This window comes from Marmota flaviventris, chromosome 8 (assembly GCF_047511675.1).
Source record: "Marmota flaviventris isolate mMarFla1 chromosome 8, mMarFla1.hap1, whole genome shotgun sequence".
In the NCBI taxonomy this organism is placed as follows: Eukaryota; Metazoa; Chordata; class Mammalia; order Rodentia; family Sciuridae; genus Marmota; species Marmota flaviventris.
Window position 1 is genome coordinate 124,354,670 of NC_092505.1, and position 12,849 is coordinate 124,367,518.

General features: G+C 38.0%; 1 protein-coding gene across 2 annotated transcripts; it reads left to right on the plus strand.

Moving 5' to 3' along the window:
- The first annotated feature begins 2,955 nt into the window (after window positions 1-2,955).
- On the plus strand, window positions 2,956-12,633 carry Dbr1 (debranching RNA lariats 1). Of its 2 annotated transcripts, XM_027933749.3 has the most exons (8): window positions 2,956-3,275; window positions 3,846-3,970; window positions 4,625-4,705; window positions 5,774-5,859; window positions 7,450-7,674; window positions 9,991-10,071; window positions 10,748-10,893; window positions 11,743-12,633. In XM_027933749.3, exons 1-8 carry the CDS (start codon window positions 3,079-3,081, stop codon window positions 12,449-12,451), a joined length of 1,650 nt encoding a protein of 549 aa, XP_027789550.1. In that variant the 5' UTR covers window positions 2,956-3,078; the 3' UTR covers window positions 12,452-12,633. The 2 variants fall into 2 exon arrangements, with proteins under 2 accessions (XP_027789550.1, XP_027789551.1); XM_027933750.3 differs by lacking the exon at window positions 7,450-7,674.
- The last annotated feature ends 216 nt before the right edge of the window (window positions 12,634-12,849 follow it).

The window sequence follows — 12,849 nt, forward strand, 5'->3', positions numbered from 1 at the left end:
GATATATTCAACACAATGGAATACAGCAATAAGAAATAGCATACTATGGCTTTATCTATCTATAGTACAGATTTACAGATGAATCTCAAGGCATTACATGGCATAAAGAAGCCAGACACAAAAGAGTGAATAATACAAACTGACAAATATCTGACATTTAAAAATGGGCAGGGAACCTAGGGCTGTATGTAGCTCAGTGGCAGAGTGCTTGCCTAGCATGTATGAGACACTGGCTTCAATCCTCAGTAGCACTACTTAAAAATAAATAAAATAGAAATATTCTGTAAAAAAAATGGAGGGGCAGAATTGATCTATGGTGACAGAGGTCAGAATAGTGTATTCCTTCTATGATGACAGATCAATGGTGCTTTTCTTCTGAAAGAAGGGACTTGGAAGGAAGCATAAGAGAGTCTTTTTAAGAGTCTGATGTATATTAATGTACCTTAAAATGGCAGGTGATATTTTGGGTTATCTATGTAAAAATTAATCAGACTGTACACTTAAGGTTTGATTTATGTACTCTAAGTTATATCTAATTTTTTTAAACATGAAGTTTTCTCTGGTCAACTGACACAACATGGCTAATTGCAGGTTGGCATCATGGGTAAATCCTGGAGCCACTATGGTGCCTCCCTCCAGAAAGTGATGAAGAAAATTGAAATCAGTCAACATATAAATATACTCACTCCTTCTCTTCTAAAGAGAACAGAGAAGCTATGGGGATCTGACACTGTGGTTCCTGCATGAAAAGTATACCTAGTGGTGCCTGAACCTACAACACCACTGCCATCATCACAAACAAGTTTGTCGACAAAACTGAAGGGACTGAAAGACCTGTAGAAGCTGTACCAGTTGAGATATCATTAGCCAATGATAAATGTATTAATTTAGGTTATGAAATTGCTTTGGTTTGTTACTTTTATTTAATTAGATGTTCTGATTTGAATTGCTTTAATGTTGCTCTTTCAAAAGATTTAGAAATCAAAATTCTTCTAATTTGTATAGGAAAACTTTGCTGAGACGAATTACAGTAATTCAGCATTTTTTCCAGTAGTCACATGACATGGCATAAAAATATAAACTTTGTGTCTTAGCTTTTAATAAGTTTGTTCTTACCAGTTCAACTTTTGTGAGATACACTGTGATAAATTATGGCATCACTATACCACTAAGCTATATCCCCCATCCTTTTATTTTCTAATTAATTATTTTAGTTTTTTTTAATACCTTTATCTTGTTTATTTATTTTTATGTAGTGCTGAGGATAGAACTCAGTGCCTCACACGTGTGAGGCAAACGCTCTACCACTGAACCACAACCCCAGCCCCTTTATTTTAGTTTTTATTTTGAGACAGCCTGGTCTGGAACTTGCAATCTCCTGCTGTTATGCTCAAATTCAGGACCCCCTAAAGACCACCAGAGACCAAGATCGATGTAAGCAGCAAAGAGGTGTTTATTGCGAGCTAGCTCGGTCCTCCTCGCACACACAGCAACAGGTAACGCTAAGAGGCCCCGAGCCCAGGGTTTGCAGCAGTTTTATACATTCTTTGGAGAAGGCAGGGACCCCCACATATATCATAGCATCTCCTAGCAAATCATCACACACCGCGGGGAAAATCAAATAACAACTCTAAAACATGCTTAGCACATTCACTGGCGGGAACAAGTTTTGGGTAGGGGTGGTCACTACAAGAGGGGGATTCATTTGCACTGATTGGTTTAAATCATGAGGATGTCGCAAGGGGAGCACGTGCCAAACTGCAAAATCCCTGGGTATGGTTGAGCACAGCCCTGTGAGCACATGGGGTAAGGCCTGTGTCACATGCCCACCAACTGTTTTCTGATGGTAATAGATAAGTCATTTGGGTGGGCATAGGGGAAGTCTGATTGCATAAATGCTGCAGAGAGGGTGGTGGGTTTCCCACACAGCTGCCTTTTCCAATAACCTTCTCCAAGTCCAGATTCCACTGGTTCCCAACGGCAGTCCTGTACTTTGCTAGTCAGTGTATAACTTCCTGGGAGAGCTATCCCCTCATAAAAGGGGAGTTGCATATCATAACACATCTAACAGGACTCTGTCACCTGGGGTCGGGTTTTGTTTGCAACATCATAAGTTTTTAGCAGTAGTTTCCACAAGGGAGCTCCCAAGGTGTTCTCCTCTGAGATGCTGGGCACAACTAGGTTGGGTAGTTCAGGTGGAGAGTTTAGGTCCCTTTCCTCAGGGATCCTCTGGGTAGTCTTAGGTATTTGGGTACTTTCAGGCATAATGGGAATGTTAGCTAGTTTAAAGCTGATCAGAGATGGACTTATCATTCCGTGTATTTCCTTGATAAGATTACCTTTTCTTGGTTAAGTTTTTCAAAGGTGTTTTCCTTGTTTCTGTCTTGGCCATTCATTCTTCATTGACCAGTTTGGTCCTTTTCTCTCCTTCAGTTTTCAAGACACTCCTCTGCTTTCATTAAGCTTGCATCCTAATTAGGCAAACAACTATTTGGTAGCAAAAGGCAAAATTCTCAGTCCTCTTACACACACACACACACACACACACACACACTTCATAATTTTAGAAACTCTTTGTGGGGTAATTTTTAAATCCTCAGTTTTTAAATTCCACTTAAAATTATTATTTTTGAATGTCCTTTAAAAATCTCTTGATTAATTTGTAATTCACTATCAGGCAACTGTCATTGCTGGGAGAAGTTTCGTCCTAGGGAATTTGCCAGTCGCTCTTGCTGGTTTGGCTTGGTTTCATTCCTACCTAAATTCCTACCTCAGAGGATTTTATTTACTGGTTTTAAATTTTATCATCCCTTCAGACTGGTAGGACTCGCGAAAACACGCTCAGCCCAATTCGACTGGAGAGTTCCCCGAGATCCTGGTGTCAGCGGTGCCCTTCCCGATCCCTCTCTCGCGAGATTTGGGAACCGGAAGCAGATTATATTTGCCGGAGTCAAACGCGGCGGCGGCTCAGTGCAAGTTGGCGGGAGCAGAGCGCTGCTTTGAGTTGCGCGCTGTCGGGTCTCGGCCGCAGGCGGTCTCCGGTGCTGAGGGCGGTGCTCAGCGCCCCAGGCGGGCAGGATGCGGGTGGCTGTGGCCGGCTGCTGCCATGGCGAGCTGGACAAGATCTACGAGACGCTGGCACTGGCCGAGCGGCGTGGCCCTGGGCCCGTGGACCTCCTTCTGTGCTGTGGCGACTTCCAGGCTGTGCGCAACGAGGCCGACCTGCGCTGCATGGCTGTGCCCCCCAAGTACCGCCACATGCAGACCTTCTACAGGTGAGGGGCGCGGTCTGGGCCTCTGATCCGGCGGTGCGGAGCGTGTGACTGGTCGGCAGAGGACGGAGACCCAGGACTGGGTTCGAATCCCCTGCTGCCCTGATAAGCTCTCTCCTTTGGTTCCCGTCTTTGTTCAACCTAAGACCTGGCGCTTAGGAAATGTCACTTTCCTTTTTTCCGTTTTCTTTTTCTGTATACATCTGTCTGTTCTGTTTCCCAGGCAGCCTGAGGGGGAAACCTGGAGGAAGAAGCCAACAGGTTTCAATATCTTGTACTTGACAGGACTCTGGAATTAGTTCATTTAATGATCCAGGAGTTTTTATTGGACTCCTGCTGTGTGCTAGTACTGGTTTTAGAAGCTTTGAGTTATAGCCGTGAACCTGACACTGAAAGTGGGCCTGCTTGAAATTCGGTCTTCATTCTTAAGGACAAGGATGGATACTTGGGATTGTTTACAAAGATCTTTTTAACTTTTTATGATGAGCTTAACTTTTTTCCTTGCAACATTATTTTGCTTTTCTGTTATGCCTGTTTTAGTAATTGACAACTTTACCCTTATGTTCTTTCTAGGTATTACTCTGGAGAGAAGAAGGCCCCAGTTCTTACAGTCTTCATTGGCGGAAACCATGAAGCCTCAAATCATTTGCAAGAGTTACCCTATGGTGGCTGGGTGGCACCAAACATTTATTATTTAGGTATGTGTACATGTATAATTTTTTGGTTTGATGGGATGGAAGAGCCTGTTAGGATTTATATTAGTAGGGCAGCATCTTGAAGTGTATATAGTATTTGGGGGAATATTCTGAATTTAAATAGTTAATCATGAAAATTTAGTTAAAATAATTACTAAATGGTTAATCACAAAAATATGTCCTTGCTTCATCTAATGTTTTGAGATATTTAATAAGACTGCAGAGACCTTACTATTTGTTTATTATTATTTGCAGTATTAGAGATTGAAATATAAAACTTCAGGTACTTATACCTGATGACTTGCAGATGTATAATGCATAATTCCATTATAGGACATTTTTCCTTATGTTTCCCCCCTTCTTCCTCACCACTATGTTCAGTGAGTTACCAAATCACGTCTGTTTCCCTTTTAACACTCTACTTCATCTATGGACCAGAATGAACTTAGTCTCTTGGCTGACTTGCTTCTAGGCCTTTTCACCCTAGTCTTACCTTATATATTGTTGATATACTATGTAAGAAGAATAACTTCATCATGGTACTTATTTTCAAATAATTTTAGGACTGTATGGAATTTCAGGCCTCTAAATGATTTATTATTAGTAAAGAAATTGCTTTTGTCTATACTAACTTTATTTAATTGCATGATTTTTCAGGTTTGGCTGGTGTGGTAAAATACCGAGGTGTAAGGATTGGTGGAATCTCTGGTATCTTTAAATCTCATGACTATAGAAAAGGTATTGCTGTTTTTGGAAATTATTTTTAAATTTTAAAACTTGTGTGCTTCAAAATAACAAGCAACATATGTAGTTTAACTTATTCTTTACATTTTTTTCTGCGAATGATTTTTTTTCTCAACTTTTTATTATAAATTTTTTTTGGGAGGGTGCTGGGAATTGAACTCAGGGGCACTCAACCACTGAGCCACATTTCCCAGCTCTATTTTTTGTATTTTATTTAGAGACAGGGTCTCACTGAGTTGCTTACTGCCTCACCATTGCTGAGTCTGGCTTTGAATTGCTGTCCTCCTGTCTCAGCCTCCTGAGCTGCTAGGATTTCAGGCATGTGCCACCACACCCAGCTATTATAAAATATTTTATATATTTGAAAATATAGACCACACTATCATATCTGTGTATCCACCATCTAGTTTTCTTTGTATTTGCCATTTTAACTTTGATTTTTAAAAAATAAAACAGTAGAGATAGAACTGAAGTTCATTGTTTTCCCATCCTCTATTTTCACTCTTTTTCTTCCTTCCCTCTCCTTGCCAGGCAGTTCCTATTCTCAGGTTGATGTTTATTATTCACTTTAGTATTTTATGTTACTGACGCACATATAAGAATTTTAGACAATGTATTGTATAGTGTGTTTTAAGCTTTGTATAAATGTATCTTATTGCTGGTAGCTTTCTGCAACTAGCTTCTTTGTTTAACATGTTTTGAACTCTGAATTCATATATATAACTACATGGTTCACTAGTATATAATATTTTGTTGTGTAAGTATACCACAAAGTACCAGTCATTCCACTGTATCTGAAAGAGTTAGACCTTGATTTTTAAAGTTAGAGAAACAGCTTGGATTCATATTGATTTCATAAATTTCTTGGGTTAAGTTGCCAGTTAAAACTTAAATCTTCAATCTGTCAAATCACAAATCTGCTCCCCACCCCTCTGCTCTCCATGATTCTGAACCATTGACATGATGTACAAAAATAGGCTGTCTAGTTGTAGCACATGCTAGTGTAAATTGAAACCAGTCTTGGGAAGATATCTACAATAATAAAGCTTATTTCTCTTTAAGGTCATTTTGAGTACCCCCCTTATAACCCATCTACAATAAGAAGTATATATCATGTGAGAAATATTGAAGTCTATAAATTAAAACAGGTATGTCAAAAGTCTATCATAGCAGATTGAAAAAAAATTAATTTTGAAACAAAATGTATTTTGATTATATTGGTATACTACTTTTGAGAACAATTGATTCAATATTTCAAAAAGGTGGATTTCAAATTGCTTGTAGGAGGTTCATAGATGAATAAGTTTTTTGTAATTGTTAAGAATTTATTTTGGTTGGTAATTATAAATTATAAATGAATTCCTGATTTCAGGTATTATACTTAGGGTAAATCTAAGAATACGTATTAAACTCTAGTGATACTTTGAAGAAAAAATTAAACATTTTATGTGATAGTAATGAAATAATGGTATCAAAGAGAAAATAATGGGAAAGATGATAGAGGATATGGGAAAGTTGTAAAGATGGTATTAAAATGTTGACTTAATGGGAGAGTAGATAAAACTAAGTTTTTGTTTGAAAACCTGTGTGGCTGACATTGGGCTGTGCAGTTTTCATACAAGTTATTTTGTGTAATCAGCTCAAATCCTGTAAGGCAGATCTTATTATAATTCCCTCACTTGAAGTATGAGAAACCAGGGCTCAGACAGGTGAGTACCTGCCAGGACCTCCCAGGTGGTCCAGTGGGAGCACCTGCCTGATTCTGCTCAGGCTCCATCACCCTCCCTAGAGCCTCCTCAGGGGCATAAGATTGCTCGCTCACCTTACTTTTATGTGGCATTCATACAGTTCCCTTCGGTGGCTTTTTCCTTTCACCTGTCTAAATCCTACCAGTCTTTTAAGACCCAACTTAGATATCACTTCCCAACTGAGACTTCTGGTTTAAAGTCATTACCCTTCCCTGAAGTTTCACTATGCCTATTATCCATACTAGTTATTCAGTGGGTGGTCATATCAAGGTTACATTTTATATTGTTGGCCAGTTATTTTGGTTGTTTTAATTTAGTTTTCCAAGAATTTATTTCAGATTACTTGAAGGTGCTGGGATAAGTAAAGTATGCAGTGTGTTTTGTGTCTTCCTCATGAAGATACCAGCTGGCCAATTTATATATTAAATATTAATTTATTTAGTAAATAGAGAGTTTTGTGTATGCCATATGAACCCATTAGATTTCCACTCTCCCCCAACCCCCACCCCACTCTGATCCTGGGATCATGCATGCTAGGCAAGTGTTCTACTGCTGAGCTACTTCCCTATTCCCCCTTCTGATAAGCCTTTGGGATTGCTATATCAGTTACATTAATGTAACGAAATTGTCTGGATCTTCAAAATCGTCATTTCTTTACCAAGGAGAAAAGAACTATGGTTATCATATATTTCAGATACAGACTTCACCTAATTGACGGTCTAATCAGTCTGTCTCTGCTGCTCTGCCTTACAACAGAAAATAGGGTAATTTTTGAGGCAGAGAAAAAGCTGTTCCTCTTTGCCTAGATGAATGAGGAACCTCATTTTTTTTTTTTTTTTTTTTTACTTCTTTAAATAAACTGTCTCTAGAATGAATTACACATACATCTAGATATTTAAATGCATGAGTGGTTGTGTGCTGGTGGAAAGAAGGGAGGGGTTGTTTTTAGTTTTTGAGAATTTTTTTTCTTTTTTCCTTCTGTTTTTAAAGCTGAAGCAGCCTATAGATATATTCTTATCTCATGACTGGCCAAGAAGTATTTATCATTATGGAAATAAGAAGCAACTTCTTAAGACCAAATCTTTTTTCCGACAAGAAGTGGAAAATAACACATTAGGAAGTCCCGCTGCTTCGGAGCTTTTAGAGCACCTAAAACCTACTTACTGGTTTTCTGCACACCTTCACGTGAAATTTGCAGCCTTGATGCAGCATCAGGTAGAAATCAAAATATATATTCCTTCCTTTTGCAAATGCTTATTGAACATCTATGAAATAGGCACTGTTGGCCTATTTTAGTTAGACAAAGAAATGAAAGGTAATGCATCTCTTGTGAGTAGCTCAGTACAAAAGTGTGGGGAAGAGACAAAGCATGCAATTACAAAACAGTGTAAGATTGGTTGCAAAGTGCTAAAGTGCTACAGAAATGCCTAAACCAGATTGTGGTGGGATGGGAATGTGGCAGAACTGAAGAGGGAGAGGTTTCCAAGGTTGAGCTGAGTCTTGGAAGTTCTAGGAAGAAATAGATTCTAAGAGTATTTTAATAAGAGGAACCAACATGTGCAAAGGCTAGAGTTCTAAGAGCATTTGGGAAACTGCAGGTAGTCCCTGTGGCTGAGGCACAGGGACAGATGAAGCTGGAATAAAATCTTAACTGCTTTCTGGACCAGACTACAGAGTTGGGGTTTAAAGCAGAAGATGATATAGAAAGTTGGGGAGCAATGAAACTGCATGTTCATTTTAGAAAGATTAGTTTGGCAGTAGTTTTGTGTGTGGATTGGAGTAATATGAAATGGGAAACACAGGAGGCTCTTTTAGCAAAAGAGAGGGTTCTGTCTAAGACAAAAAGTACAGAGAATGAAGCAGGTTCTAGAGAGAGTTAGGAAGCAGAATCATCAGGGTTTGATGACAGAAGAGAATCTAAGAAGACTCCTTGAGTTTTCTTTGGGTAATTGCAAAGGTGATGATGTTTAATGGAAAGTAGAGAATAAATACTTATAAATAGGCTCTTAAGTCTTCTATGGAAATTTCAGGAGTTGTTAATACACTAATGGGCATTGCCTTTCTCAAGTGGAATGTGATGTGTAGTACTTCCCAAATTTACTTCACCAAATACTTTTTTTGTGTTAAAAGTACACTTTAACAATGTCCCTAAAATGTCATTTCATCTGAAAACATTTCAAAGGCTGCTTCTGTTGTGGACTTATTGTTCTCACAATAATTTTCTTAAGTAATACTAAAATTCATAGACTACCAGAAATATATAATAGTACCTCCAGGTTTCACTGAGAGAAGGGCAGAGGTTAGTTCTTCCACTTAGCTTTAGGCCACTGCCACTCAGTTCCAGTCACCTGTTTATGTCACTGTCCTTTTCCATAATGTGCTACTCTCTCCTGCTTCTTAGGACTCGCAACATTCTTGGCTCTTGAAGTTTTATTGAAGCATCTGATGTGCTGCTTTTTCCCCATTCATCTTCTGTTGTCAGCCTGCATTAATGCCACGTTTTATCCCTTTTTATTTGTTCCTCAGCCTCCTCTGACTTTGCTGTTCTGTTTAAGCCACTTCACCAAAACCAAAGATCACTTTTCCTCAGAACTGCTTTGCTGCCAAATCTGCCTCTAATCTCTGCTTCTTCCGCCTTTTTCAGTACCTCCCCAGAAAAGAATTGGTACTTGGTCATCAGCAAGATGTACAATAGCTTACTTTCTTGTGTTTTTATTTTTTTAACCTTCATGTCCCTTGTTTCAGTGAGTCACTTTTGTACTTCTCCCAGTACGACATTCATGTTTGTGGTTTCTGTTCTGTGGTTCCTTTTGTCAGTTCACTTTTGGAAAAAAAACAAAAAAACTTCATTGAAACATAATTTTTAACACATCTCAAATGCATAATTCAGTGATTTTTAAGTAAATTTCCAGAGTTCTGCAGATGTCAGATACTGAAGTTTCATTGCCCCAAAAGATCCTTTGTGGCTATTTGTAGTCAATCCTTATTCTCATCCTCAGCCCCAGGCAATGACTAATTCGTTTGCCTCTTCTAGATGGTTTGTGTAAATGGAACCTAAAATAAATAGGTTTTGACATCTGTTTTTCTCCCTGGCTTATTTTTTGAGTCACTTATGTAGCATGTATTACTATTTCATTCCTTTTTAGTGCTTAGTATTTTATTTTGTGGATACAGTTCGTCTACCTTTGGTAGTTTTAGTTCTGCCAGTTTAGTTTACACTCTTTAGTTATCTTTTATCCTTGTAGTGTATGCTTTGATTTATATTTTATAAGCTTTCTTTTGACATGAATACCGTCTTCAGTTTTTGCTTTGAAATTTGTAAGGAAAGTGAGGCCCAGAGACTTTAAGTGCTTTGCCTGCCTTTGTACAAGTAGATATAGAACTTTTTTTTTTTTTTAAAGTAACAGTTATTCTTTTGACACAAAACTCAGAGGCATGTGCAATAAAGATTATTTCTTCTGTCTTATTCAATGTATGACTGACCTGTGATGTTTGGACTTTTTTTCTTAAATCATGGTTCATATTATCTAGGCTGCAGAAAAAGGACAGACTGCCAAAGCAACCAAATTTTTAGCCTTGGACAAGTGCTTACCACACAGAGACTTTCTTCAGGTAAAAAGAAAATGAAGTAGCTTTATAATATATTTTATACTTTCAATAGTTAAAAACATTTTTTAAATTTTCCTTTCAGAATTTATTTGTGCTCTTTGTAATTTATATAATCAGAGAATTCTTTTTTTCTTTTTGGTACGGGGATTAAATTCAGGGGCACTTAATCACTGAGCCACATCCCCAGCTCTATTTTGTATTTAATTTAGGGATAGGGTCTCACTGAGTTGCTTAATGCCTCGCTGTTGCTGAGGCTGGCTTTGAACTTGCAATCCTCCTGTCTCAGCCTCCCGAGCTGCCCCAGCAATCAGAGAATTTTTAAGGGTACTAGGGGTTGAACCCAGGGGTGCTTTACCATTGAACTACATCCCCAGCCCTTTCCCCCCACCCCATCTTTTTAAAATGTTGATATAGGGTATACCTAGGATGCAAAGGATGGCCTCAAACTTGCAGTCCCCTGCCTCGGCCTCCAAAGTTGCTGAGATTACAGGTGTGCACCACCAGCCCTGGCATATTCTGAGAATCTTTAAGGCTATTTAAGTTATATTGATGTTTTAAAATTAAATGGTTGATTTACAATTAAGTTGTTTTAAATTCTTTTTTAATTTTCTTAATATTCAAATTCTTGGACTACCAAAAATACATAATATTACCTAAAGATATCAATTTCTTTCTGTAGGTATTAGAAATAGAACATGACCCCAGTGCTCCTGATTACTTGGAGTATGATATTGAATGGCTCACTATTCTCAAGGCTACTAACAATCTTATTAATGTGACTGGAAGCCTATGGAATATGCCTGAAAATAATGGTCTGCATACAAAGTAAGTCTGACCTCTTTAGGACTTCCTTCTCTTTTGCATGTACAATTATGTCTCTCTCAACTTTGTTTTGTTTTGGGGTTCCCAAGGTGTTTGTTTGATCTATAGAAAGGAGGAGGGAGCAGGATAAGAGAGTTTGCTATAATCTGGGTATTTGGCAAACCTACTGTGAATTGCCTGCCCAGTGACGTGACATATTTTTTTAGGCACAGTACTTACCTGGGGTTCCCAGCTTGGGACTGACTGGGTTACTGCAGCCTTTGGCCCCAGTAGACACTGGCTGTGGGGCCCCACCTTTGTTTTTAGTCACAGGAATCATTGTTGATTAAGTATAAGAACAATGCAAAATTGAGTGACTATAATAGTCTAGAAAACTACAAGTTTTCCATCCAAGGGAGATAAGCAAATGGACTATTGAACATCAACCCAAGTAAATTTGTAAGTGAAATTTGTGGATAAAACTATAATGAAGTCACATTAAAAAGTAAGGGTAACTGGGGCTGGAGTTGTGGCTCAGTGTTAGAGCACTTGCCTGGCAAGTGTGAGGCTCTGGGTTCAATCCTCAGCACCACATGTAAATAAATAAATTAATTAAATAAAAGATTCATTTACAACTAAAAAAAATATTTTAATAAATAAATAATGGTGACTGTTTTGCGTTACAAGTTAAGGATTTTTCTAAGAGTTGTTTGTTATTTCTAAGTGATCCTTTGCTAATTTAACTGTAATTTTACTACATGGAATTTGATAGCTATTTACTCTATATCCTTGTACCTGGAGTCCATAGTTAGGTTTATCATTTGTTGAGTGAAGTTGATAAAATGTAAAAATCTATTGTTCTGATTTTTGTAGGTGGGACTATAGTGCAACAGAAGAAGCTATGAAGGAAGTATTGGAAAAACTGAATCATGACCTCAGAGTTCCATGTAACTTTAGTGTAACAGCTGCTTGTTATGACCCTAACAAGCCACAAACACAAATGCAGCTGGTTCATAGGATCAATCCTCAGACTACTGAGTTTTGTGCCCAGCTTGGCATCACAGACATTAACGTCAGCCTCCAGAAGGCCAAGGAAGAACATCATTTATGTGGTGAATATGAAGAGCAGGATGATGTAGAGAGTAATGACTCTGGAGGGGACCGGAGTGAATACAATACAGATACATCTGCCCTATCCTCTATCAATCCAGATGAAATAATGTTAGATGAAGAGGAGGAAGATGATGATAATATTGTAAGTGCACATAGCGACTCGAACACACCATCCATAGAACCTTCTTCGAATCAAGGTTCTGACTTTTCTGCAAGCTTCTCTGATATCAGGATCTTGCCAGGTTCCATGATTGTATCTTCTGATGATACATCAGGTTCACCAACTGATAGAGAAGGGAAACTTGATGAGGCCGTGGAGTTGGAGAATGAAAAGGACTTAACTGAGATGCCATTGAAGAGGCGGAGTGATGAACATGAACCTGAACAGAGAAAGAAGATTAAGAGGAGGAATCAGGCAATCTATGCTGCAATAGATGGTGATGATGATGATGATGATGATGATGCATAAGACAATTTACTTAGTACTACGTGTAGATGTGTAATTTTTGAGACCCTATTTTTAGAGTTGAATTTTTGATTAAAGACTTTGTAATAATGAAATTACATAAGAGAATTTTAGTTAGATATTGACTTTGTCTTAAGGCCTTTGTATGTTTTGAATATAAACATATTAAAGTTTCATATATTCACTTGATCGACTACCCTTTTTTGAAGACATCATTTACTTCATTTTTCCATCAAATACTTATTACATGTGTACTTTGTGCTAAATACTCTTCTGTCAGTTGGGGCTATAAAGATGAGTAAAACAGGGATTTTTGCCTTCAAGGAGTTATTACTGTAAATGTTTTGAAATGTAAATTGTAGCATATTTATTTATATTTTGTTTTACAAAGTTATGTCATT

Coding starts and splice junctions, on each gene's coding strand:
- Dbr1 (XM_027933749.3), top strand. CDS start 3,079: ATGCGGGTGGCTGTGGCCGGCTGCTGCCATGGCGAGCTGGACAAGATC. Junction 3,276..3,845: donor CACATGCAGACCTTCTACAG/GTGAGGGGCGCG, acceptor TGTTCTTTCTAG/GTATTACTCTGGAGAGAAGA. Junction 3,971..4,624: donor ACCAAACATTTATTATTTAG/GTATGTGTACAT, acceptor ATGATTTTTCAG/GTTTGGCTGGTGTGGTAAAA.